The sequence below is a fragment of the Juglans regia genome, chromosome 2 (assembly GCF_001411555.2).
Source record: "Juglans regia cultivar Chandler chromosome 2, Walnut 2.0, whole genome shotgun sequence".
Lineage (NCBI taxonomy): Eukaryota > Viridiplantae > Streptophyta > Magnoliopsida > Fagales > Juglandaceae > Juglans > Juglans regia.
This window is the reverse complement of record NC_049902.1, coordinates 32,370,665-32,398,505: the sequence shown is the minus strand read 5'-3', so window position 1 is coordinate 32,398,505 and position 27,841 is coordinate 32,370,665. Positions and strand designations below refer to the sequence as shown.

General features: G+C 33.9%; 3 protein-coding genes across 3 annotated transcripts; 2 read left to right on the top strand and 1 right to left on the bottom strand.

Moving 5' to 3' along the window:
- The first annotated feature begins 3,875 nt into the window (after positions 1 to 3,875).
- Positions 3,876 to 4,942, top strand: LOC109011123. The gene is made up of 2 exons (XM_018992195.2): positions 3,876 to 4,039; positions 4,182 to 4,942. The coding sequence occupies exons 1-2, from the start codon at positions 3,980 to 3,982 to the stop codon at positions 4,773 to 4,775; spliced, it is 654 nt and encodes a 217-aa protein (XP_018847740.1). The 5' UTR covers positions 3,876 to 3,979; the 3' UTR covers positions 4,776 to 4,942.
- A 1,446-nt stretch (positions 4,943 to 6,388) lies between these two features.
- LOC109011113 (probable protein S-acyltransferase 14) lies at positions 6,389 to 11,159 on the bottom strand. The gene is made up of 7 exons (XM_018992183.2): positions 10,570 to 11,159; positions 9,965 to 10,205; positions 9,754 to 9,845; positions 8,310 to 8,433; positions 8,137 to 8,222; positions 7,976 to 8,041; positions 6,389 to 6,897 (listed from the first exon to the last, which is right to left on the bottom strand). Exons 1-7 carry the CDS (start codon positions 10,780 to 10,782, stop codon positions 6,769 to 6,771), a joined length of 951 nt encoding a protein of 316 aa, XP_018847728.1. The 5' UTR covers positions 10,783 to 11,159; the 3' UTR covers positions 6,389 to 6,768.
- A 4,293-nt stretch (positions 11,160 to 15,452) lies between these two features.
- Positions 15,453 to 17,751, top strand: LOC109011105 (IRK-interacting protein). The gene is made up of 2 exons (XM_018992172.2): positions 15,453 to 15,980; positions 16,111 to 17,751. Exons 1-2 carry the CDS (start codon positions 15,894 to 15,896, stop codon positions 17,482 to 17,484), a joined length of 1,461 nt encoding a protein of 486 aa, XP_018847717.1. The 5' UTR covers positions 15,453 to 15,893; the 3' UTR covers positions 17,485 to 17,751.
- The last annotated feature ends 10,090 nt before the right edge of the window (positions 17,752 to 27,841 follow it).

Here is a 27,841-nt window from a genome sequence, read left to right as displayed (position 1 = left end):
ATATATATATATATATATAGGATTAATTAAAGTTAGTATATGTGTGCCAAATAAGTAATTTAACTTTCGTTTTCTTTTTAGTCACGTAATGTCAATGTTTAATTATCATCATGGGTGACGTCTAAGGACATAACTGTTTATAATTTTATTCCCGGACACTTTGATAGATGAGCTTTCTGATCAAGACAAGATTGCAATAAAATATGGCTGGAATTACTCGTGTTTTTGTTTACGACCGTTGGCCGAGACATGACTCATTTTCAATACAAATTAACATAAGGAACTCGATCGATCGAGAGTCTTGACCTAAGGGCTGAAATTAACTCTTGTTTTATTTTCCACCATTTTTATATAAAGCAATCAATGTTAAGTGCCTTTTTTTCTTGACAAGTAAGCATTTATAGATAAAACTAACGGATACAAGATATAAGTTCGATGGGGTGGGAGTCCCCTACAGTCTTCCCAAAGTAAACACACGTTACAATACAAAAGTCAAAAAACAAAAAGGGTAATCAGAACCAAAAGATTGACTCTCACCCAATTCTCACAATGAGAGACCGCTTGGTGACAATTTTTAAATAATTTGATAAACATACTATTAAACTGTAGCTAGAAGCCACATGACAAAGGAGTGTGCTGCAACGTGTTGGTCTGGACAGGCTGGAAGGAACTGTCACATCCACTTTCGCTCGATCCTTAGTTAAGAAAAGCGAAAACATAATATAATCAATATTAAGTTGATTCTTCATGAGTATATCTTTGATCAGGCCGCCAGTGTAAAAATTATTGTGGGCAGGCAGGCTGTGAGTTGGCCAACATTTACATGGTTTACATGATTTATTTAAGTTTCAGAGTAAAGTTGACCTAATTATAATTAATCATGGTTTAGGTTGGAAACCATGCAACCTCCTTTTCAAAAGATGCTAGATTAAAAAGTAGTACAAAAAAATATAAACTTTCAATATATAATTCCCAAAAAGTCAAAGTGTTGGGCATTTTGTTTCAATTATAATTATTTAAAAAAAAAAAAAAAAGATGATGGTATTCTAATTTTATTAGAGAGAGAAAACTTTGAAGATTACAATAATAGAAAGATAAAAGCTCCAAAACCAAATTTATGAAAATTAAGGAAATGAGAAACTAACAAAATTAAGTAATAATTATTCAAGAAATTAGTGCCGAATAGATGTAACACCTGCACGATCTAGAAATCGAGCATACCAATCATAGGCTTAATTAGAAAGTTGAAGAAAAGAAGAAAATTTCCTATTACACCATAATTGGCTAAGTTGTCACAAGCCCATTACCTTATATTCATGATTAATGATACTAAGCCTCTGTTTAGATAATGAGATAATATGAGATGATTTTAGATGAAAGTTAAAAATTAAAAATTGAACAAAATATTAATTTTTAATATTATTATTATTTTACGATTTGAAAAAATTTAATTATTTATTATATTTTATGTAAAAATTTTAAAAAAATTATAATAATAAGATGAAATTGTTTCTATATTCAAACGGGACCTAAAAATAAAATCAAGGTTGGATTATAATTCTTTTAAATTCTGCACGCGTGGAATAATTATCGAAATTTTTTTATGCCGACAAGGCATGAGAAATAAGACAGGAACACCACCACTTTGCATTATTATTTCACGTACACCACCTTAATGGTCTCACATCATTGTAAACAATGAATTACACGCGGGATCAGATAGAATTTCAGATACATATCATATGGCAATTACAGATTAGAGCCGGCTGCAGATCTACATGTCCCATGCCATGCTGCTAAATGTAGAGATGGCGTGGTGGGTTTCCACTAACCCAATATCAGCATCATCAATTCATCATCCTGCATAGAGTTGGTCAATCCTGTGACGTGAACAATTTCACAGGCCAATGATCGTGCTTTATCTTGAACCCTTTGATAAGGTTTGGGCTCAACTTTAGGTGCATGGATGGATGCTGACAGTGGTCATGTTTTAATTGGAGCTATGGCGGTGTACGTACATATCACCCACAGCATTTCGTAATTCGGTGGATTTTGTTTTGTGGTTGGCTTTCTTTATCTTTCACCGACAGAATTAATTAATCCTCCCTTATTTTCATTGTTTATTTAGTTATTTAATTTTAATTTATATCTCTTCAATTATTTATTTATTTTATATTTTATGAAGTTTCCTCTAAAAAAAAAAATTGGTCCTTATTGAGAAATCCCATATAATTTTTAAAAAAATTCATCCTAAACTTTATAAAGAGTTATCTCACTCCTCCTATCAGACTTTTTATGAAGAGAAATAAATATTTTTATATGATATCAGAATAGATTAATCTATGACTGATGATGGACTCTTGCGACTTATCCACGATGATAATACCGAAAATATCGATCCACACGTGAGGAGACGTATTTTGAAATTCCACATAATTTAGGAATAAAGTCATCATAAACTTTATAAGAAGTTATATCACTCTTCTTATTAAATTTTTTATGAAGAGAAATGAGTATTTTTATAGTCCTAATTAAAAAATCTCCTCCATATTACAGTTTGATAGTGTTTTAGCAATTCGAATTAATATGTATGATTTTTTTAAACAAAATACTAATTATATTATTGTGCTCTATAATTTTGCTTCTAAAAAACAATTTAGGCCCGAAGACAAAACTCCTCCGCATGTGAACTTGGGCTTTCACACGTACGGTTCTGGAAAAGAGAGGATATCTATTTTTCTTTCTCCTCCTGTGGATAGAACATTAGCGACGAAGACTTTTTTTTAAGTCTATGCTTGTTTATATTCCACGCTCCTACGATGATTTAGATGATGAAGATGTGACGTGGGGGTGAAAGACTTTAGAGTTTAGACCATTAATTCTTATCAAAACAAAATTTAAGATTGTGTTGGGATAACGAGATATTTTTAAATATTTCATAAATAATAATAAAAAAATACTTATAAAATATTAAATAATAATAAATAGTTATAAAAAAAAGGTGAATAACAATAATGAAATAATTAATTATAGTAAGATATTTTTAGGTATCCAAACTAAACCTAAATAAACAAATTAAAAAAAAAATGGGACAGATCGATCTCGGTGTATATGTTTGACAAAGCGGTACTATAATCCACCAATGTCCCTTTCCACGTTACAAAATACGTACAAACGCGTTACATCTTTATCTCGCCTTCACATGATGATCAAGTGGCTTACTTTCTCAAAAAATAAAAATTATAAATTATAAAGAATAATCTCGATTATTAATGATCGTTCGTTGTACTTGTAATAAGTAAACAAAACATGTAGCAATTAAATGGTGTATGTATATATATGTGTGTGTTTGATAATTAAGGATGTCACGGACTATATTCATTTCAATACTAATTGTAGTCATGTCTTATAAGTACGTACGTACTATCCAATATCAAGTACAAAAAATATATATATATATAGCTATATAGGATGCTTTTATTTTATATTTTTCAGTACTTTGCTATTCTGATTTTTCTAATTGGAAACATGTACAAAAACATAAAATTCAAAATTAGGATCTTTAATTAATTTAATTGCATGCATGCTTTTATGTTGTCCATATATGTATAACTAACAAATTAATGTCGGAATCGATTAAACTAAAAAAAAAAAAGAAAAAACAAGAGTAACATCACTGGAAATTACCTGGTTAATCATGTTGTTGCACATTGTTATATATGAGAAACGACGTTATTCTAATCCATTGTGATCCCCATCTACACGTTGGACGTGCGCGGATTCAATATCATTGTCAACGGTCCACGTACAACGTCACTGTTCGCTGTATGTGATACGACACTCTCGGTCTCAAATAAAACGCCAAAATGGACTCCACCCCTGCTGCATATCCCCACAACCAAGTTTTTTAACTTCACGACCAAGCAAAAAACTTAACTTGAAAGGAAGACGACAGACATCAGGACAAGCACAACACAAAATGAAGCTAGTTTGGTCTCCTGAGACTGCATCAAAGGCCTACATCGATACTGTTAAATCTGTAAGCTGAAACTTTCCAATTACATTTTCTAGTGTTGCAAATGCATCCTTCCATTTTTTTTTTTGAATCTTTAATGGGTTGCTTTCTTTTTGTTTTCCATATATATATATCTGATGAATTTACGGTCGGGTTTTGTTTGCAGTGCGAGCTGTATCAAGAATCAGGCGTGGCAGAGCTTGTTTCCGCCATGGCTGCAGGCTGGAACGCCAACTTCATCGTGGAGACATGGTCTCAAGGTGGAGTTATGGCAACAAGTACTGGCCTAGCGGTGGCGAGCAGTCACACGGGCGGAAGACACGTTTGCATAGTCCCCGATGAGCAGTCGAGGTCGGAGTATGCCCAAGGCATGGTCGAGGCCGGCATGTCACCGGAAGTTATCGTCGGAGAGCCGGAGGAAGCGATGGACGAGCTAGTAGGCATAGATTTCATGGTGGTTGATTGCAGGCGCAAGGACTTTGCAAGAATACTGAGGCTGGCAAAGCTGAGTAGCCGTGGTGCTGTTTTGGTGTGCAAGAATGCCAGTTCGAAGTCAGCAGCAGCAAGCTTCAAATGGCGAAGCGTTCTTGATGGCGGATCGCAGCATCTCGTGCGCTCTGTGTTTCTGCCGGTGGGGATGGGACTGGATATTGCACATGTTGCAGCGGCGGCCAGTGGGGGGAATTCAGGTTCAGGTGCGAAAAAATGGATCAGGCACGTGGATCAACAATCAGGAGAGGAGCATGTTATCAGAAAGTAGTTTTCTGGTGAAATTGAAAGATATATATAGACTTATAGTTCTGATCTCTTCTTCTTCTTTTTTAATCCTTCTTTAAATCTTACGTTGCATGTATAAACATAAATTCAATTTAATTATCATCTGTACAGAAGTTCATGATCAGAAGAACTAAAGAAAACTTTCTAGTACTTCCAGTTCCAGCCTCCCCAAAACTGACTTTTCATTAGTATATAATTCATTCTTTTCATGTCTTCGATCTGTGTCTACTTGTACGCAAAATCTAGGCATGGATATGTACAAATAAATACCTCCCAAACTGTCCATGATCTAAATCAACTTGTCTTTCTAATCTGGCTCAGAAAAAAGGAAATCTTGCAATGTTAAAAATACTAGATGTAGAATCATGCATTAATGCACAAAAATACTTAAAAAAGTTATTTAATAAAAGGTCATCATGTAAATAAAAGTATAATTAATGCATGTTTAAATTCTTTTAGAAAATTATATTTTTAGAAAGGAAAAATGATACTTAGCAACCCATTTGACAAATAATTTATAAATATTTGATAACCATAAATAAAAACAATTTTCTCTATTTTATTGTTATAAACTCGATCCTAAATTTCTTTAAAAGAATAGTTAAGAGAAAAATCAAATATATTTAAGAGAATTAAAAAAAAAAAGAAAAAAAAAAAGACACACAAATTAAGGTGGTCCCTTACATAACTCTTTTAGAAAGAATATGAGTTCATATGGCTTTATGCAGGTGAAGTACATAAATTTTTGTCAATTATATAAATAAAAATTAAACTCAATTATGTAATTTTTTTCCTAAGCGAATCGACAATCAATCCGAAACATTAATTGACCTCCACAATCGCAAAATTTATCTTGGAGTTGGAAAATGAAAGTTTTGTCTCTCTGACAGCAGCCCCCTTCAAATTTCAAAAAATAAAGAAAGCCTGAAACTCCGTAGCACGTGATTCATGGGTGTCAGGGACTGGAATCACATGTACAGCGTGATGGATAAAGATGTACGGATCTGATGCAGTTCAGGGTTGAGATTCAAATCCACGGAGATAACACGTGTGAAGCTCAGCAGAGTCTGTTGAAATAAATACACATTCCCTTTCAAGAAAAGTGATCCCGAGTTCGGATTTGGATAATTTTATATAAAAATTAAAAATTAAATAAAATATTATTTTTAATATTATTATTATTTTAAAATTTAATAAAATAAATTATTTATTATATTTTATATGATAATTTATAAAAATTATAATAAAAAAATAAAATACAATAAAATCATTTTTATATACTAACGGAACTTTAAAGAATAGAGAAAAAGAAGTGTTATCACAGTACAAAATGTGTATAAAAATAAATTTATAAATTGAGATAATTTTATATAATATATTAAATTTATTTTATAATAAAAATAATATTATAATCTAAATATCACGTCAAGCTACAATAATATGTAGATTTAATTTTATAAATTCACTTGTGGCTAAAACAAAACAGTTCTCTTAGAGAAAAATATTGCCGCTGGTGAGATATCTTATAAGCCGATGTTTTCCTATGTATTTTTTACTGGATGTCAGAAATCTTTCGGAACAAAGTGCTAATCCATGTTCAACAGATCATGATGAAAACTAGATTTCATTCATGGGATAAACAATCCTTGTGCATGCTCGAACTTACGACGTTTATCGTGTAAATGATAACAAATATAGTGAAGATGACATATACACAACTTCCAGCAGGTAGAATCTAAGTGTGAATACAAGACATCATCGACATCGGCCGTCCAAGTTTGCGGATTCAATCACTCCTTTAAAACATCCAGGTGATATATCTCCAAGGCTGAAGCTTATATACCAGTTTGATGATTCCGTAGTTGCTGTCTCTAGGCATAAATTCCAGGCCATACTCAAGAATGATATTCCCTTCCTTCCGGTTGCAGAGACTGCATGTGAAAAAAACTGCAACCAACTGTCCTGGTCATCTATGGTTAGAAACCCCGAAGCACATCCAAGTCAGGCCTTGTTGGATATTCAAGACCCTGAAGTGCTGGCATCAGTCTCAGATCCTCGTCTGAATATGCAGGGATTAACCAGTATTTCTTATCCCTCCCAAGCACCTGAAATGGAAAAAGGAAATTTACAATGTTGCCAACAATGTGATTCCGATGCACAGCACAGACGCTGTAACTTTTATTTTTAAGCAAACACAAGACTCAAGTACATGTTACTTGTCAAAAAATAAAAACTTCAAGTACATGTTGGTTTCCACTTTCCATTACACTGTAGTCTCCCATACAAAGTGAGAATCTGTCATATTATTCAGGAACTCAAACAAAAAATTTCAGAATTTCTAAAAAGAAGAAATTGGTTACAATTGCCAAGGCAGTTCAGTTTTAAGAAAGGTATTATTTTTGGTGTCAAGTCATGTGTAGAAACACCAATGGAAGAAGGTGAATTCCTGCATCACATGTTGTAGGAAGACCAGTTGATTCTTGCATCGTGACAAAGGATTCTTTGTATGTTATATACAACATGAACCGTCTCCAATTAACCATTGGAAGTCATGACAAGCAGAGGTGTTCTAACCATAGTCTGCCACCTTTAATTCTACTTACAGCTAGCAATGTAGTAATATGATCTATCATAGCCTCAGGTATAGAGAGACCTGTGGTGGATTATGACCACTAAGAATTACCGGTTTGAGATGGTGCATTACTAAAGAAAAGTGCAGACAAGAAGAAGGGCGTATAAAACTGGGGGAACAAAGATGGCAAGGACATGTTCACAAACAATAGGAAATATAAAACCAAATTCCAGGTACCATGTCTTACAGGTCATACCATGGATAAGCTCAAACATGCAGCAAATTGAAATTAGTAGAGGATATATATGATGAAATACCAAGTATTGCAAACAAAGTTTTTAGCCTGAACATTTTGACGTCATGCTTTCATGCAGATTTAATTGTAGATGTCTAAAATCAAGTGCAACTAAATCAGGCTCTTCTTTCTGCTCTACGGTGCATATGTAGCATACTAATCCTGGGTTTAAAAAGTTCACTTAAGCAATGCAATGTATCTAGCAAAACAGATTAGCAGAAATGGCATGCATATCCACCATGTTTCTAGACCCCACCCACCCATACACACAAAGGAGTAACCTTTTTTTTATAAGTAAACACACAAAGGAGTTAACCTGCTGAAAGTTTTCCTTCCATCCAAGGTCATAACGCCATTCGCGAGTTGTTTTCTTCTCATATGCCTAAAATCAAGAAAATTGAATGATCAAGAACATTATGTGAGACATTTATCAGTTTAAATTCATTCCTAGTTACATGGCAAACAACAAGGAATTACCTCAATTGTGGTGGTATTTGCAGCAATCAATGATATGTGCATAATCAGAAAGCCAAGAACACTCAGTGCAAAGGATAAGTTCAAAACTGAGTGGATAAAACAACAGCAATTGAGCACTTAAAGGGTACAGATGAAAATCTAAAATATAAGATGGTATATTTGAAAGAACTTACTGAATGTGATCAAAGTAGCTGCAAGGGTGCCTGGCGTTCCAGGTATCTCACCATCAGTGAAAAACTTGACAAAATACGGCAGTAATGATAAAGTGACAAGAATTGTCTCAAGAAATGTGTAAAACTGCAGCAAAATTGGACAATAACGTTAAAAAGACCCCACTAAGTCATACTCTCATTGCTTTTTTTACTTCTCTGAAATTACACTATTAGCAGAAAAGCACAAGACACAATAAAATATGCATAATGCTGGGTAGAGGCCACACCGTTGAAATGGCATGACTTGATTTGCAAGAGTAATTTATAAATTTGAATCTTGCAAATCAAGTCTTGCCACATCAACGGTGTGAATAGTATGTCCTCCACACCGGATTGCAAGTAAAAGGACAAAGTCAAAAAGTCTCATAAGTACATAAATAACAAGAACAATTGAATAGTGCCCTGTAGTGTCTCCTTGGCAAACCATAAACAAGCTCAGGCAATCAAGACATCATATGTGTGCACGCCTACACATGAGAGAGAGAGAGAGAGAGAGAGAGAAAGAGAAGGAAATTGTAATACTTTATCTAGTCTCAAATGGAAACTTTAGTGTAATTTACAAAACTGAAAGGATGAGATTGTTTTATTTGTGCTGGTAAGTGTTGATGCAAACCCTTACTCTGCAACATCTTGCAGCAAACCAATGACAGTAAGCCTTCCTGCTAATCAACTATGCTACGAAAAGGAAGGCATACAATCAACAAAATTAACCAATACAGTCAATAACAGAATAAAACATTAGCACATTCTATATAATTTCCCAGATTGAAGATCTAATACCAAGCTACTGCTGTTAGCATCAAAACAAACAAACAAGCAACAGAAAACTGTTTAGAGGCAATGCTTTAGATTGATGCTAGATATTAGCAAGCATCCTTTTGAGAAACCTCATACACTGAAAATTCTTTTCCCACATTTCTCATTGTCTCACACACTATACTTTAACGACTCTATCCTGGGCAAGAAGCGAAGACAACATGAGGCCTTTGTAAGTGCAAACAGGCCAAATGCCAATATGTATTAAGATTAGCATATACTTTACTTGCTGGGCCAGTGGCTGCTGAAGCATTATATCAGTAAAGCACAACACATTATAAAGAAAACCTAATCTGCACTCAATTTCTACTTGTTCTTAAATCCTTTATTTCTTCTGCACACCATTACAAGACCATGAACTTCTAGATAGGATACATACGATATTGACTGTAACTGCATCATAAAAATGATGACACAAACAAATAAATAAAGAAACAAAAATCCAATAGAAAATCATCCGTCTTGATTCTATTGCCCTTATTTGACAAAGGCAAAAATCCACATGAGCTAGTGCATGAGTACGATATCAAGCAAAGTGAGTGTGCTAATGCAAAGAGACTTGTAAGTTGATGAAATGAAATCAGCATACCAAGAAAAGAAAGAAGTACTTGTAGTTCAACGCCCCAACACAATTCACGACCCAAACACAATGATGGTCCATTTTCAGTACACACCTCGCACCTATAACAAATGCATGAATTAATCCTCTTTAATTTTCATAATTTGAAGAAGAAGTTTTCAAAGCAACTTATCAAGAAACAAAAAGGTTTTGAAAGCGGGATTTCATGCAAAGAACTCACAAACAGAACAGTGGTGGCAACGAGGTGGTTTAACTTGGTTGCACTTTCGACAAAACCGTATTCTTGGATTGGCTGGGTCCATAGTTGACCGGTTTGAGCCTAAACCTGGGCCCTCATATTCTGATGACATCAATGGATCCATGTCTCCTTTCTCCTCATCCATTACTGGCCTCCAATTCGGAGGAACACTGCCCGGATTCGTTAGAACAACAGAAAAGTAGCTCCATAATAGCATCCCCAACTACAGAACAAAATTGACTCAGAGAAACTTCGTAAAATATAGTATTTTGCACCGTAATCAGTATTCACTATTCTAATTTCCTGTCTGAAATGGATGGGAAAAAAGTACCTTTAAGCATAATAGAACTAAAAAATGTTACAAAAGTGAAAAAAAAGGTGCGTATTTGCAAATTCGAAACTAAGATTGTTGCTGAGGAGAGGAACCATATAGGTAATGAGATTCAATTTTCAACTTTTCCCACTTTTGTCTCCATTAACTGTACTCGGGCCTAGGATTTTCTTTCCTTTTCTTCAATTTCTCATCAACCAATAAATTTAATAGTTAAATTAAGAACCAATTAAAGAAGTACTGAGACGGAAAATACCAGGAAATGAAACAAGAGCAAGACGGCGAGAAAAGCGAGAGAATCGGGAAGGCCGGTGTGGAGGAGAGCTGGGCCGTAAATGGCTATGACAATAGTGTAATAGGAGACCCCGACTATGGCGAGGACCAGGAGGATCATGATGGAGCCGAGACCACGCAGGGCCGTACAGAACTTGAACACGTTCCAAGCCATTGCTGCTCCCGACCTTTGCATAGTGGGGGACAGCAGAGAGGGATTGAGAGTATAATCGTGAATATGGAGATCGTTTGTACGTCGTTCGGTCGGAGTTGAAAATCGATCTGGGAGCTCGGACTTTTGACATAGATCCAAACATTATTTACCCAAACCCCATATGATGTCGCCAGTAGTGACATCGGACCCAGCCCCTGTCCTGGGTTCTAACTTCTAACGAATGAAATGGGCTTAATACTGAGAGTCCGATAAAACATTTAGGCTACGGGACACTGGTTGACCCAATAAGGATACCGTAATTTGGATCCTCATTGTAGTGGCGAAAGAGACATTGCGCAAGATTCTTGATTAAGAGGTCAGGCCGAAGAAGATGAGAAAGCCCATGAAAAGTGAAAAGTATCTTGGAAAGAGAAGAACGGAGGCGCTAAGAACTGACAATAGGTAGCGGTGTTTACATGCCAGAAAACGTGGCTAGGTTGCGGACAAAATGTTATAGTACACGTACAAATCACGCGTTAAATGGTTTTGATTGTTATTTTTATATTTAAAAAAATTATTTTTATATTTAAAAAAATTATCATGAAAGTTAAATAAAATATTATTAAAATATTATTTTTTTAATAATATTATTATTTTTATATTTAAAAAAATTAAATTATTTATTATATTTTATATAAAAATTTAAAAAATTATAATAATTAGATGAGATGAATTGAGAAATTTTTATTTTCAATTCGAACATGTCTCTACATTACACATTATTTATATGTCATAATTTAATTTGTAAAATTTAAACTTTAAAATTATAAATATAAATTAAATTATAACATGGGACATGCGTCTCTTTTCGCATATTAAATTAGGACCATACAAGATATTATATTATGCGTCGTCTAGTCTATTAAACAGTCAAAATGATACGCAAACAAATAGCTCGTGGGACTGTTTTATCGATATGACATGAATATCTTGTTGCGAGTTGACTTCTTAAGTTGGTATGTTTTGTTGGGATTTTATTTTTTGGTAAATTCGTACATTTGTCTTTATAATTTAAACTCTTGAACCTTATTTCACAATTTTTTTTTTTTTTTTTAACTTTCTCGACACACCCAACGCTTTTTTTATTCAAATTTGTTCAAGAAATCCTTTTGTTTCTTTTCTGAACCGGTTTCTTACACTATTGTTTTTTGAAATGGAACGGAATGAGATGAGTTAAGGTAAAAAATAAAAAATAAAATAAAATATTATTAAAATATATTTTTTAATATTATTTTTATTTTAAAATTTAAAAAAATTAAATTATTTATTTTATTTTATATAAAAATTTTAAAGAGGTAATGTAGTGATTTTAAATATTTTGTAAGTAATAATAAAAAAAGTAATGATAGAATATTGAATATAAATTAAAAATAATAATAAAATATTCTCAATCTTTTAAAATATTCGGCTCCCGAAACTAGCCCTGATACTTCCAAATACGAGTATAACTTTCCACCTTTCATAGATTTTTGAATTTTTCCCTTTAGATTCCATCATCATCCACAAGGACCACAACAATCAAGTTGGAATTCAAAGTTTACGCCAAGACTTCTGGGTAGCGCAATGGTCCTGGACCGTGCTGTACCCTGAATTTGAAATTATGCATTCACACCCTAGAAACAGATTTTGTATCAATACATCGAGTGCCGAGAATATATATCAGAATATTTTATTACTATTTTTACTTTTTTTTTTATTATTATTTATTATTTTTAACTACTATTTAATATTTTATTATAATTTTTTCACTACTATTTACAACTCTTCTCAATACTTCTTACTATCCAAATTAAATGCAGTGTAAGTAGTAAGATAAGATAAGATAAGATGTAAAATAATGATAGGTTTATTATCCTTCTACCATCATTTGACTATTCTATAATATATTTGAAATTTTTATTTTTTTATTATTTTATTTAAGTATTTTTTGAACATACTAATCATTAAAAAAAAATTAAAAATATATAGAATTTTATTAATAGTCACTTTTTTAATTATTAAATAAAAAATAATAATAATAATAAAAGAGTAGTAAATAAATGGTAAGAGAATAAAATATTGTTAAATAAATAAGTGGTAAGAGGATAAAATGAGTAATAAATGAAAGTTGAAAATTAAGTAAAATATTATAATAATATTATTATTATTTTAAAATTTTAAAAAAATTATAATAATAAAATAAAATATTTTTACCAAAGGGGTATTAAGATCAGAACACAAGGATTAGGGAGGGAGAAGAAATCCAGACAAGAAGAGGGGAGGTGGGGGGAACTGGTGCACGTGATCCTGCTGGAAAGATAAAATGGAGTCACAAGTCAGCGGGGATAAGTCCTGTGCTGGCACGAATCAGCAAGGTGTGGGAGTCCCATTGGAGTGGACCACCTGAAGATGACTCGATCTTTGGCCCTCATTGTCTTATTTATTAACTTCACATGCCTACCACTCTGGTTTTCTGTCTCTCTCTATCTCTATCTGTATCTCTGGCCATGGAGTTGCATGGTGGCTTGTGATACACAGTACGTGTGACAAGTCTGTGGGAATTATAAATGCGAGTTGTTGGAGGCTTTGCAATTTGGTGGCGGGACTTAAAGGTTGCAATAAATGTGACAACTTCCCTTCTTAATTGAACGACTCTGACAGTCTTTATTTTTGTTGCTCCAATCAAACTTTGAGAACTACTACACTTTGCTCTGAACTTTGTGATGTGGGAAGAAGGTAAACAATATTGCCATTGGAGAATGGACATTGTAGTTGAAAGTCCCGCGAGAAGAGAAGAAAGATTGAAATTCACTAACTTTGATATGATTTAGGTCCGTTTGGTCAATAGATTGAATTGACAATTCAATTCAGTTTAATTTTAAATTAAATTTAATATTTAAATATTTAATTCTTAAATTAATAAATTTATTTTAATTTAAAAATCTTTTTACATGTAAAATTTATAATATTATTCAATTCAACATTTTTTTATATATGAGACCCACAACTTTTTTTAACTTTTCATAAATATATCTAAACTCATATTAACATCAATGGCTGCATTTGGATGTTGAACTGAGTTAAGTTGAGTTTAGTTGAGTTGAGATGATAAAATATTGTTAGAATATTATTTTTTAATATTATTATTATTTTAAAATTTGAAAAAATTAAATTATTTATTATTTTTTGTGTTAGGATTTGAAAAAGTTGTAATGATGAGTTGAGATGAGGTTATGTACCAAATAAAACCTAAACTCATTTTAGGTGGATCATACAAAACTCACTTCACCATCTCAACTCACTATTATTCATAAAGAACTCAACTCAGTTTAACTCAGCTCAACATACAAACGCAACCTTAGTGAATAAATTCATAAGTCTAACTTATTTCATAAAATCGATTCTACAAGAGATAATTATTCATTCTTTATAAACATGTCCCAAGACCTTGTTCATAGGGAATGTGAGAGTATTCCTCAATATCATTCCTATGTGCAAATTAGTATTTTTCCTGATCCTTATCACAAGGTAAGTAATGTGGTCTCCCATTTGTCTTATGGCAGACTCTGATATTATGAACAAATTTATAAGTCTAATTCATCTCATAAAACTAATTTTATAAAAAAATGATTGTTCATTACTTATAAACATACATAAGATCTTATCCACAATCAATATGAGATTATTCTTAAAACATTTAAAGCACTAATAGTGAACTCAACTTAATAAATTTTGATCAAAATTTACTTAGATTGCACAAAAATCTACAATAATGGATTCAATAAATGAACAGTAATTTTAGCCCAATATTTATTTACTAGTCAAAATTTTCACCAGAAACAATTCTCTTCCAGCTGACTACTATTCTTCCGATACAAAAATACAGTAGAAAAAATATATCCCTTAGGAATATATGACTATTAGAAAAATATGATAATTGAAAAAATATATCAGTTAAAAAAATATGATCGTTGTAAAAAAAATCATTAGAAAATTATATATGTTAGGAATAATATAAATGTTAAAAAATTAATGTGTATTTTTTTAATAACAAATAAATATTTAAATTACAATTATAAATAAATAAAAATAAAAATATCAAAATTAATATTTTAATAGAACAATGAGTATTTTTTTAATAACGAATAAATATTTAAATCACAATTATAGATAAAAAAATAAAAATATCAATATCAATATTTTTATAAAATAATAATAAATTTGAAGAGTGTATTATTTATTATTGTTAAAAAATGATTAATTAAATTTATAAAAATAAATTTGTTATTAAATTTTAATCGAATTATATTCAATCCACTACTAATACTCTTGGATTGCTTTGACCTCCCTAGACTTTACGTTATGGCCATTTTGGCGTAAGCAGGGGGCGGCGGGAGGTGGGGGCGGCGTGCGCACATTAAAGTCTCTGCCCTTTGATTAGCTACGCAAATACACAATAAATGTATTTTGAAGAAAAATTGTTTGAGCGAGATTTACCATAATGGGAATCCATGAAGTTAATGCCGGGAGGCTTAAAAAAGGGGGGGGCCGGCGGGGGAGGGACAAAGTAATCAAGCATCTTTTCGTGTCTACACTAAACCAGTCAGTGTCAGCAGCTAATTAATTTCTCTGTTCAGATTTTAGCTAAATTATGCGACATTCACGAACTTTTTACTACCTTCAGAACATTTTAGGAAGTTCATTTATATCCATCTACTTGACAATGTTTACGTATTTTTGAATCAAAGCAGATTAGATAAGAATGTGCATCCCTAGCAATGCAAGTTGCCCACAATATGATGCGTAGATTCATGATGATACTGACGTGGTCAATCATGGTTCGATGGATCACCTGGACTGGACATTATCCTGGGGATGTACCTTTCCATCGTCTGGTTCCAAACGCGTGCTAAACCTTACTTCTATACTTGATCCTCAATCATGATTAAAAGACGACGAAAATGCAATCTCAGAAAATGTAAAGAAAACGAGAAGAGACAGAAACCGGAAGGCGGATACAAAGCTTGCTCAGGATAAAATTCAAAAACTGACGTAGTACTTTAGATGTGCCAAAACGAGGAGAAGGCAACAGGAAAAAATATGCAGTAGCACACATGGCTCCTTCTTCTACATCTTTGCCTTCTTCTTCCTCCAAATCTCCTCCTCTTCCTCCTCCCCACCAACCCACTCACTTCACCCCTGTAAGTACATAGACGTAGCCAACGTACATATCGTTTGTTTCTCGAGAAAGAAATGAAAAGAATATGATTATCTGTATATGGTTATGTTCTATGTAGTTGTTTTCTTGATAGAGTTGTTAATTTGTTGTAGATTCAAGAATGTGAAAGAGAAGAACATGATGAAGATGGATATAGCGAGGAGCAAATAATCCAGAACAGAGGGAGACCGGCCGCTGGTTCTACGGAGAAGGGAGTTACTCCAAAACACCGCCCGACGCCGCTCCATGAAACTTACAAAAGTTCCAAACCCAACGCCAAGAAGAACTCGGAGTCTGATACAACGGAGACCGAAGAGGACGGTTCGGTCTTGTGTAACAAGTGCCGCCCACATGCGCGCGAGAAGATCTCGGTGGTTCCGCTGGACAACAATGGTCTCAACAATCAGTCTTCGTCGATTGCGAGTCCCAATGGCATATTCAAGGCCATCTTTTCGTCGCTAACGAGGAGAAGCCCGAGGTCAACGGAGGCGTTAACGACGGCCAGAGAGGAGCAGTGGAAGATTGCGGTGGCAGAGCTCTCGCACAAGCTGATTCAGGCTACAAGAAAGAGAGACGAGGCTCTTCTTGAAGCTTCAAGGCTTAAGTACTCCATGGCTGAGCTAGAGAAGAAGCTCAACAAGCTCGAGATTTATTGCCATAACTTGAAGTCTGGCCTCGAAGAGTGCAGCACCAACTCGCGCTATCAAATAGGAAAGAGCCACATTAATCGGCTGGTGAACCATCACGGCTCCCTGAGCGTTAATGACAAAGCGATTGAGCATTTTCTGGTTTCGGTTTCGGAGGCTCGGTCTTCGGTCCGGCTCTTGTGCCGCGCGCTCACTATGCAACTCAGGCAAATGGGAAACAAAGTATATGAAAGAATTTCGGTACTTCTACAACCTTATGATATAAAGGTTTCACTCTCGAAGAACCCAAGAAGCTGGATTTTCTACCTTGAGGCTTTGCTGAACCAAGCTTTCTATGAGGACTTCGAATCTGTTGGGTTTCAAAAGAACGCCTCGAATCAAATATTGAACCCGATTGATCGGTGCGAGGCTAATTTTGAGTCCTTCACCTTGCTTCGGGAGTTGACATGGGAGGAGGTCTTGAATAAGGGGACAAGGCATTTCAGTGAAGATTTCAGCAGGTTTTGTGACACGAAAATGAGTGAAATTGTCGCAATATTGGGGTGGAACAGGGCATGGCCTGAGCCACTGTTGCAGGCATTCTTTGTTGCTTCAAAAAGTGTGTGGTTGGTGCACCTTTTGGCCACCTCGGTGCACCCGAGCTTGCCTATATTCAGGGTGGATAAAGGAGCGGGGTTTGATGGAGTTTACATGGAGGACATGGGTGGAGATAAGATGAGGACATTGATGCCGTCTGTGGTCCGGATCATGGTTGCACCTGGGTTCTATGTCTACGGCAGCGTGGTTAAATGCAAGGTGCTATGCAGGTACTGCAACAGCAACAACATCAACAATCAGTGATGGTCAAGGCAAAGGTTTACTTATCCACCATAGCGAGGGTTTAATAATTATATGATTTAGAACTGAAATATTTTGATTCGTTTGTAATACTTTTATGCGCAGTTTTGTTGTTAATTGTTATATAATTGGGATGGTACTGTTCAAGCTCCCTTTTTTATGGATACCTTTCTGTGTCGAGAGGTTGTCGTATTTTTTTATTTTCTGGGTCAAAGTAGACGATGGTTTTCTTTGTTTTTTCCTTTGTTTGGTCTATTAAATTCTTCACCATTTACATTCGTGGGCACATGGGATTTCTTTCCCTTATCTAGTCCTGGGGATTGGATTCTAATTTCTGATTCCATACAAATTGACGATATTACTTTTGATGGGTCCTAACCTAAGTACATGGATATGATGATACCAACGGAGAAAGCAGAAAACGAAGTGAAATGTATAGGGTCCATATGAACCAGAATGCTTCTCTCTGCAATTATTATCGTCTTCTTGGATCCTCTGAATTTTATCCATCGTTTTACACGAGCCTTGTTCTCATTACTAAATAATGGAAGCCATGTATGTGTAACAGTACAGCAGGCCAGCTTTACATTCAGCTGAGAATTGCAATCCCAAAAAACCCAAATTCCAGGTGGTTTTTTAAAGGTCTAGTAGCCTATGTGTATTATTTGCTGAGATTCTGGCTAAAAAAACTAGAGACTGACCTGTATATAACTCTTTGTAACCAGCACTACATTTGATTTGCAAACGAGTACAAAATACAAATACAATGAATGATTATGATAATTAGAAAGTATTCTTAAAGAGTACCACAGAGAGGAATTTGAAGTCCATTTCTAAATGAAGGACACTCATGAACAGGTGGGAGTGTGGGACACCAATTTGACAGGATATATAAGGCTGAGTTTGTACGAGAGAAATCTCATGAATCGTGAATGAGCATGGTTTAAGGCATGTATGTTTCTTTTTAAGCAGCGAAGGAAACTAGAAAAAGATATAGAAATGGATGACAATAAGACAGACTGCATATATTCATCACGAAGCCTGACAAGTTCTGGTGTTGGACCACCCGATTATTTGCAAAGCAGCGGATCAACTCCCGAATAAATTTGAGCATTCTCATTGGAGAAGCATAATTGAATTGAAAGTGTTTATATTTATAGTGTTTAATTATTAAAATGAGATGAGATGGCAGTGTCTTGACATCCAAACCAGAAATCTACAAAACAATTTGAGGTGAAGTTTTTAATACTTCTTATACTAGTAAGTTAGTATAGAGTACAGTCTATATCATAAATAAATAAAAGGGTAATATTAGATATAGTCATGGATCGTATAAATGCCGCGCATTTTAAAAAAAAAAAGTGAGATCCATTATTAAAAAATTAATTTTTTTTATGTAAGTCTTATATTTACTTATTTTTTTTAAAATAAGTGTACGATACTTACGCACTTTATGATTGTAAATATCATTTCTCATAAATACATGATCATTGTTAAAGGTTAAAATTTATATATATATATATTTTTTTTTTGGCTTGTATTTTTTAATTTTTTCAATCCCGCGTATTAGACATGACAGGGTGTATCCTCTGCTTACATATAAATAGAGCTTTTTTATTTATTTTATTTTCAAATTAAGAAACCCTATTAGGTGCTAAAGAAAAGGAGATATTAGAAACTATATTGGGCAAGGCCAGGCTAATTTGGGCTCAGCCGTCGTATGACATATGGGATCATTTCAATGACGCTCTACCTCCACATGGCCTTTCCAACTCTGCCCTTTTGGTTTTCTAAACAGGCATAGCTGGGTAAGACTATACCCATGTGTAATGATTCAATACCAAGTCTAATTCATATCTGCATTTGTACTCTAAAATCATTTCACAACATTAAGATTGACACTTCTTTAAAATTATAATAAATATTAAAAATCTCGCAATATAAAATCTCATTCACTAAATTTATATATACGTCTAAACTTTGTAGTCTGTATAGCTTATAGCATGAGAGTTTCATATTTAGATTATGGTCTCGATCATTTGAAAGACACATTTGTCATGCTTGTTAGTTGTAGATTGGGTGTTTGAATATTAGATTCAGCTTAAAATTAGACTGAATTTAGCTGAGCTAAGCTGAATTTGCAACCAAACGCATCCTTGCTTCAATTAACCATGTTTGGATAATGAAAGTATTTCATCTCATTATTACAATTTTTTTGAATTCTCACATAAAATATAATAAATAATTTAAATTTTTTAAATCTCAAAATAATAATAATATTAAAAAATAATATTATAATAATAATTTATTTAACTTTCATCTCACTGTCCAAATAACATCTAAATGATAAATGTTGTCTTTCATTCGTAGTTTTATAATTCAAATGAATTATATTATTTCATTTTATATTTAAAAAATAATAGTTATAAGAAGTTGTTCAAAATGTCGCATCAACCAATGATAAAATAACAAGGCGAGCGTACTTTCGTGAGGAAGACGGGTTCATACTCGAAAGGGACCAAGTTCACATTGGACGTCTTCAATAAGTCCGGTCCATTCGTCAATACTTTTCGTTAGCCGGTTCATCAACATCGGCTAGCCACCACGTTATTAAGATTGTAAACGAATCAATCTATTCGATAGTCTACTCGGTACTTACTCAGTTAAACTCGAATCAAGCTCGACTCGTAAAAAAAAAGCTCGTTTGTAAAAATAGATGCTCGCTCGATTTGTAAATGAGACATACCTGATAAAACTTGACTTGACTCAGTTAAAACTCGTTAAGACCCTCTCGTTTATACTCGAGCTGACTCGTTAGCTAAACTCGATTAAGATTTATTCATATATTGACAAATATATAAATGCATCTATGTGTATACACACACACATATATATGTATTAGCTAATAATATAAGCATACAACTTTTATAATTAAATATATAATATGTAATCTAATTACTTATGTCTATATAATGAATATACTTTATAGGTATATTTTATAATTTGTATAATAATTAATCGATAAAATTTAATAATTTTATATACTAGTTTATGTGAACTATATATGAAATAGATATATGCTATCATATTAAGTGTATGTATTAATAATGAAAGCCGCTTAGGAGCGGTCAGTCTATTAAGGAGTGTTTAACAACCCTCAAATGAAAGGTTGTCACGTCAGAAATTATACACAAATTATCCTAAGATCATCACACCCGATCAAGAGTCTTGAAACAAACATCGTCCAAGCCTTCAGCCCTACTATCGTCCAAGCCGCAGGAGTCGAAGTTCCAGTATACAAAGTCTTCGTGGGTTTCTCGTTCTTTGTCGAAACTCTAGTATACACATCGAAGTTGTAGTATACGAAATCGGAAGATTAACTCTTTATTTTTCCAAGTCAAACATGCCGGAAGGTAATAGTAGTATTCCATCTCTATCCGTCTCTCTCAGGACCAGAATTATCACAAAGACCTACGTAGAAGTGGAGCATTTTTCTTTTCCCTAGTTTGCAGCAAAGACTTCAACACACTCTTGCTATTTTATAGAGTTACGTACATACGTGGACGACAGTGCAAATCAAGTTTCCTAATCTGGTTATTCTCGGTCTCACTTTAATTTCAAGTGAAAAGCCCCAAACGAATGCAGATGAAAACCTGCCCTACTCCGCAAACTCGGTCTGAGATTTTATTAATTTCTCTAGAAATTAAATATTGGTCAAGAAATATTTAGATCTAAGAAAAAAAAAAAGAAAGAAACGAATCACGCAGATATGGAAACGAAGATCTTCATATCACAAAATCTACCAAATAAGCAAAGGTACCCCCAATAAAGAGATTGAAATTGAAAACAAAGATCTTCAGACCTACAGAGGAGATGTTCTGGACTCTGGATGGTAAAGGGCGGAGAGGGGTGTTTCCGTGCTAGAATCAGGAGAGGGGGCTAGCCGCAATGGAAGCAACGATGAAGAGAGGGGGCGGAGAGGGCGTCAGAGAGGGTCATCACCAAGCTATCATCGTGTGAGTTCTGTGCCACGGAATGGAGAAAGGATGAAGGATGGTCACCGTGCATGATCTCTTGCAGTGGTTGCACATCCTATAATTAGTGAGATGCCTACGTGGCACTCAATCATTGGAGGGCTGTTATTTAAAGATAAATAGTTGACCGGTTAGAAGATTAACTCATTAATAATATATGTAGGCATATAATATATTGTTATTTTGGATAAATATCAACTAGTTAGATATTAATTATTTATAAATTTTTTAAAATTTTATAATTCAATAAAGGTTCTACTTGTTAGTTGCATAATACTATAAATTTAATATTATATTTTTATTTATTTAATTTAGTAATTATTAAATTTTATTAAAAAATAAACAATTTGAGCTCGAGCTCGGCTCGACTCAAACTCATTTGTGGGACAAGCTTGAGCTCGAGTCCGAGTTGAGAGTTTAGTTTATCGAGTCGAGCTTGAACAAAGAATAAAAGAAATATTGAGCTCGAATATTTTGAGTCGAGTCGAGCTCGACAAGCCAAAGACCGGCTCGACTTGGTTCAATTATAGCCATGCACGTCACCTTCACTTCGGCATTATTTTCAAACCAAGTTACATCTTAACAATCTTAACAGTTGTGTCGCTATCCAAAAAGAAAATAGAGTTATTTTATGGATAATGCTACTCATCCCGCTCATTTATCCCGTTTTCTTTTCCCATTTGACGTGGCCGCTACATGTTACACATCTTTTAATTTTTTTAATCCCATGTTGTTTCCTTCCAAGCCCATTGACTTGGTCTCCTTTTCTTCCCGTTAAACACTTCATTTAATTTATTTTAAACACATCCCCATCTAGTTCGCCATCCCCTGTCCCACGAGTTTGTCTCCATTCCTTCCCTTGACTTCGCACGCAAAAAGAATCTCCGTTTAACCGTCACGCCAACTACTCCCCAAGGATGTGAATACCCACTCCACTGCACCTCCCTCCTCTTCAAGCACCACCTATAGACCACCGTAAACCACTCGGTTAGGCCCCTGTTCTTACTCCTCAAAACAGAGCAGTCCCACACGACTCCCACTGTCGTGAACAGTGAAGTCCAACAACCGCAGCCCACGTAAGCAACACCCCCTTAGTCATAGATAGCTCCTCCACCATCTTATGTAAACTAGGGCAGCAAAAAGAGCCAATGGAGACTTGCCCTAGGGGTGGGCAGCGGGGCCCCGCCCTCGTTTAATGGGGTAGAGCCTCCTGTTCGTCAGATGCGGGGGACAGGTGGTCTCGCTGGCATCTGACCCCCAAGGCGGGGGCGAGGGCGGGATAGGGGCGACCCCTGCCCCGCCCCATATATATATATATAATTATATATATATAAGTATATATATAAAAAAAAAATAACTCAGGCATGAAACGACATCATTTAATGCCTAGATTTTTTCTTTAAATATACAAATAACAAAACGATCTCGTTTCGTCAATGAAAAAATGGCATTGTTTCATTTTTTGTTTAAATCCCCACGCATGATTACCCTACCTAGAATTTCTCACTCTCTCACTCACACACACACTCTCTCTTATGTTCTGCAATCTGCATCTCCGTCGCCGTCACCATAACCGTCGCCGTAGCCTTCCGTGACTCTGTCTTCATTTTCGTCGCTAAAGGTAAGAAACCCTAAATCTACTTAAATTTTTTGTGATATTTATTTTATGGAATGAAGATTGGAGGAAGGATGTGGTTTAATCGGAGATGGAGGATGGGATTTTGTGAATTGTGTGCTGTGGAGACTTGATTATACATGTGGTTTGAATGATTGATGAACAAGTGTACTGTGTAGTCGTGTGTGAATTTGTCCGTGACTGATGACTCCGTGGTTTATTTTTTTCATTTTTTTCGAAATACCCTAAAATAATTTAGGGGTTTGATTGAAACCACTAAATTAATTTATGGTTTCAATTCACCCTAAAATGTGGGAAACATCAAACATTTCCGAGACTCTAAAAGATTTTATATCATATTTTAGTATCTAATTATTTTGCATGTATGTTTTATTGTTTTTACATTCTCAATATACATATGCCAAATCCTAATAACCGATCTATGCTCATCTGCCTCATCTTCATCTCAAATTCCAATTGCTCAATCACAAATTCTCAATCTCATCTTGATTAGTATTTTTAATATTTTGTATTTTAATATTTTTAATTTTTGTTTCATTTTATAACTTTATAATTCTAATTTGTTTTATTTTTAACTTATTAATATTTCAGGTTTTATAACTTATTAACTTTTATGATCTTGATTTTCAGTCTCACTGCAGGCGACACAACTCACCGTTCAATGAACTCATCGCCACAGCACCATCCCAAATTGATCAAATTGAAAAGTTATGAGTTATAATTGTTAATTTACAATTAAGTGTAATGTTGCTACAATAGTTAATAGTACAATTTGTAATATTTAATATTTTTATAATAGTTGGTAATATTGTAATAGTTTATTAGTTCTCTTAGAGTCTTAATTTGTATAATTGTAAATTGTAATTTGTAATAACTTAGTGTCTTAGTGATGATTATTACTTAATTAGTTAATAGTTGAAATTTAGTATATAATTAATAGTTATATCTATATATATTTTTTTTTTCAATTTTTAAATATATTTATCTTTTTAGTTAAATTATGGGTCCAGAATGGCCTAAAAACGGATTCTGGACCCAATGTGGTCCAAAAATAGATTATGGGCCATTTAGGGCCCATAAAGCTAATCTAGGCCGAAGGCCCAGTAGGGGGGCAGACGGATGGGGGTCCACTCCTGCACCCCGGCGAGTGGACGGGGTACCCCGCCTCACATGGGCGGGGGCAGGATACGGGGAACAATTTTCCACCCCTGCCCATGCGGGGGCGGGGGAGGGGTGGCCTTGACCCGTAGGGGCGGGTAGCACCCCTAACCTGCCCTACGCGACTAGCAGAAGCCAGACCACCACACGCTGCTGAGCTTTCTCCTGTAGGATCGAAATGGAAATCGCTAGGCCCCTTTCCCTCATAGTCAGGGAAGCGTAGCCCGCTTGCAGCCCTATACCGTTGCCTACACCACCATGGCTCTCCACCATAACGCCACAAGCTATACTCAAATGCACACTCTATTTTCACACCACAAAACAGAGTAATGTCAGAGCCCTTACCTCGTTGCAAACCACAAATGAACCCAATCGTAAACCACAACATCTCCTCCCTCTACGATCACCTAGATCATAGCCCAGACAACATGGGTCCTCCATCCGCAGCGAAACCAACTCCATCTCCAACCTCACTACATTTTCTATCATTTTTGGTTGTCGTTTTTCAGTCCTAGTTCCACCTAAGTTCCACGAACATATCCTACAGTTGAAGAAAAGAAGACGGAAGAGCCAAAGCAAGAAAGTGAGGACGATGATGTGGGATTCAGCTTGTTTGATTAGATTATTCTAATAGTTTGTTGTCTTCTATTCTATTAGGTAGTTTAAGACTTGAGTGGCAACCTTGTTGAATTTTTGCAATTTTTTATAATTATCCTTAAAAGTGTTGTAAGTTGAGAAATGACAATAAAATATGTTTATGGAGTTCTAATTCACAACTAGCTGGAGTTTTATGCATTTGTTAAGTTTTGGGTTGTTTCTTTAATCTTCTCAGTTATGAAATCAATTTTTACTTCAACAAAAAATAAAAAATAAAACTCCAAACTCTTTCCTCCTCCACGACTCTTCCCATGGATGTTTCTGTAGACTTTTGAGGTCTTCCCCATTGTCCTTCCTTTTTACGAATGGACTATTCATAACTCTTTCTCAAATTCTATCTCTGGTTTCTCTGCAAACATAGATAAAGTCGTAAAGACCAAGGGAAAATGGCAATTGTGTTTGCATTTCTCTAATTTTCTTTCTTCACTCTGTTGTCTTGTCCCGTCTCAATTGTCAAAATTGATCCTGCCTTTCCTTCTTCACTCATTCAGCCAAAGTAGCTCTCGCAGCTTGCAACCAAAAACCAGCTTTACGAAATAAAGTATTTCACGCAAATACTTGACCACTTCAATGGGGCTGCGGAGGGAAAAAAATAATGTGGGACTGGGGGCAAAGTCGATGGGGCTAGGGAGGAAAAATAAATATGGGACTGGGGGGCAAAGTCGATGGGTGATGGGGCTATGGAGAAGGAGACCAAAGTCTGTAGCGGGGGGACGTGTTTAAGCTTTGCAACGTGGGATAAAAAAATTTAAAAGCTGTCAAACGCGTAGGGGTCATGTCAAACAGGAAGAGAAAACGAGATGACTGAGCGGGGTGAGTAGCATTATCCTTATTTTATTGTCAAGTAGAATGGATTATTTACATTGACTTATTTTGTAATATTTAAATTTTAAAATTTATTTTTAAAACTAAATTATGCAATATAAGTAATTTATTATATATACTTTATGCATCCACTTGAGAATATAAATTTTTAAGAAAATAAAATGTATAGACTAAGTGCATGTTTGAGATTGTGATGAGAAATATAACTTATAGCTTTAGGGCTTATAACTTAAATAATAAGTTTTATAGTTCAAAAGCTGTTTATTATCTGATAAATATGTATCTAAAACACTTTTAAAGTTAGTTACATTAATTTTTTAAAAATATATAGTTATCTGCAGAAGTTTTTTTTATAAAAACTTCAATTTGGCGCTTTTAAAAAAAATAGACTTTCAACTTTTTTAGGTAATTAAAATACTTTTTATAAATTTACTAAACATATCGTTTTTTTTTTCTTTAAAAGAGCTTTTAAATAGTTAAAAGCACTTTTTAAACTTTCAAACTCAATCCCAAACCGGCTCTTAATTAGATTTAGAGAGTTTATACTTTTTTTTAAAAAAAATTATGTTTTCAAATTGGTTTGTATAACACATTAGAGCATCCGCATTCAGATGCTTAAAGCTTCTAATTCCCTAAATTTTAGTAAAATATTTTAACTTTTTGACAAAAGCTCATCTCCATCCGGCTACCTATTTTAGGGGGAGGTTTTGAGATTTAATCAGCGACTCCCTAAATATGTGGAGCTATTATTTATCCATAAATAATTTTTTATAAATATTTAATTCTATGTAATAAAATAAATTCATTTTCCAATCATCTATATTTTCTCTCATACTCTTATTTGTTATAATTAGAATTTTAAATTGACCGTTTGTGAAAATATTATTATTTTTAAATATTATAATTTATTGTTACGAAAGCATTGATTTTAAAAATATTATTGCTTAGAGATATAAGTAGTTTAAAAAGAATTGATGAAAAATCGAAAATATGGGTACAATAAATAATTAAATAATTATGAAAATGTGAAGAAAAGTTAAAAAATTTCTTCTACTCTTTCCGTGAAAGACTAATAAAGGAGTAGAAAAACAAATAAAGAAATAATATATAATATTATTTTAATAGAATAGAGAGTGAGATGTATGATACTTTAAAAAGATTAGTAAAATCTAGGAAAAAATTTAGGAAAATATGATTTTTAGCTAAAATTTAGGAAAAAATTTGTTCATCCAGATGTGAATGCTCTCAGGGTCTATCTGGGGTCGCGGTATGAGTCCTAAACAATGTTTAAATAGTCTTAAAAACTATTTAATATAATAATTAGATGGTTTGGGTATTACATATTAAAACACTTTTAAATAAGCTAAAAAATATATTTGAGGAAGAGCATCGATCATTTTCTTCAAACGTGTTTTTTCGGATAATGCGGAACGTAATTCGAATTTTAAAAAGACTGTCAATGGACAAAAGTACCTATATAACTTTTAGATAATTACAACTTTCAAACTTTTAAGAATATGATCATAATATTTAAAAATTCAAATAATTGTCACTTCTATCTCAAAAAATATTTTTTTAATTTGTTTCCAAACAAATGCAATATGTTTACCAAACATATATAAGGGTGGGCAACGGGGCCCCGCCCCTGCCCCGCTTCCACTCCGCCCCCGCTCCTCCCATGCCCCTGCCCAGCATCTAGGGCCCCTAGCGGGGGCAGGTGGCAGGGCAGGCCCAACCCCGCCCCTCCCGCTTACATTTATATATATGTATTATAAATATAAATATATATTTATATTTTATAAATTGTGTATATATAAATATATATTACAATTTGTTATACTTGTTCACAAAATATGCATTGGTAAATTTAAAAACTACATAGTTTTAAAACTAATACACTACAATTTACACAAAATATGCACTATCAAATTTGAAAATTACATAGTTTTTAAATTATAGTCATATTTACAAAATTTAAATTTATAATTTGGGTCTAAAAATGTATTTTTAATTACTTTTATACTTAGAAATAATTTTTAAATAAAATAAA

What these genes read in the sequence shown, in the direction of transcription:
- LOC109011123 (XM_018992195.2), top strand. Translation starts at nt 3,980, where the DNA reads ATGAAGCTAGTTTGGTCTCCTGAGACTGCATCAAAGGCCTACATCGAT. An exon ending in ACATCGATACTGTTAAATCT is followed by an intron (nt 4,040 to 4,181) that starts GTAAGCTGAAAC and finishes TTTTGTTTGCAG; the next exon opens with TGCGAGCTGTATCAAGAATC.
- LOC109011113 (XM_018992183.2), bottom strand. Translation starts at nt 10,782, where the DNA reads ATGCAAAGGTCGGGAGCAGCAATGGCTTGGAACGTGTTCAAGTTCTGT. An exon ending in TGCTCTTGTTTCATTTCCTG is followed by an intron (nt 10,206 to 10,569) that starts GTATTTTCCGTC and finishes TTTGTTCTGTAG; the next exon opens with TTGGGGATGCTATTATGGAG. An exon ending in TTGCCACCACTGTTCTGTTT is followed by an intron (nt 9,846 to 9,964) that starts GTGAGTTCTTTG and finishes CATTTGTTATAG; the next exon opens with GTGCGAGGTGTGTACTGAAA.
- LOC109011105 (XM_018992172.2), top strand. Translation starts at nt 15,894, where the DNA reads ATGGCTCCTTCTTCTACATCTTTGCCTTCTTCTTCCTCCAAATCTCCT. An exon ending in AACCCACTCACTTCACCCCT is followed by an intron (nt 15,981 to 16,110) that starts GTAAGTACATAG and finishes AATTTGTTGTAG; the next exon opens with ATTCAAGAATGTGAAAGAGA.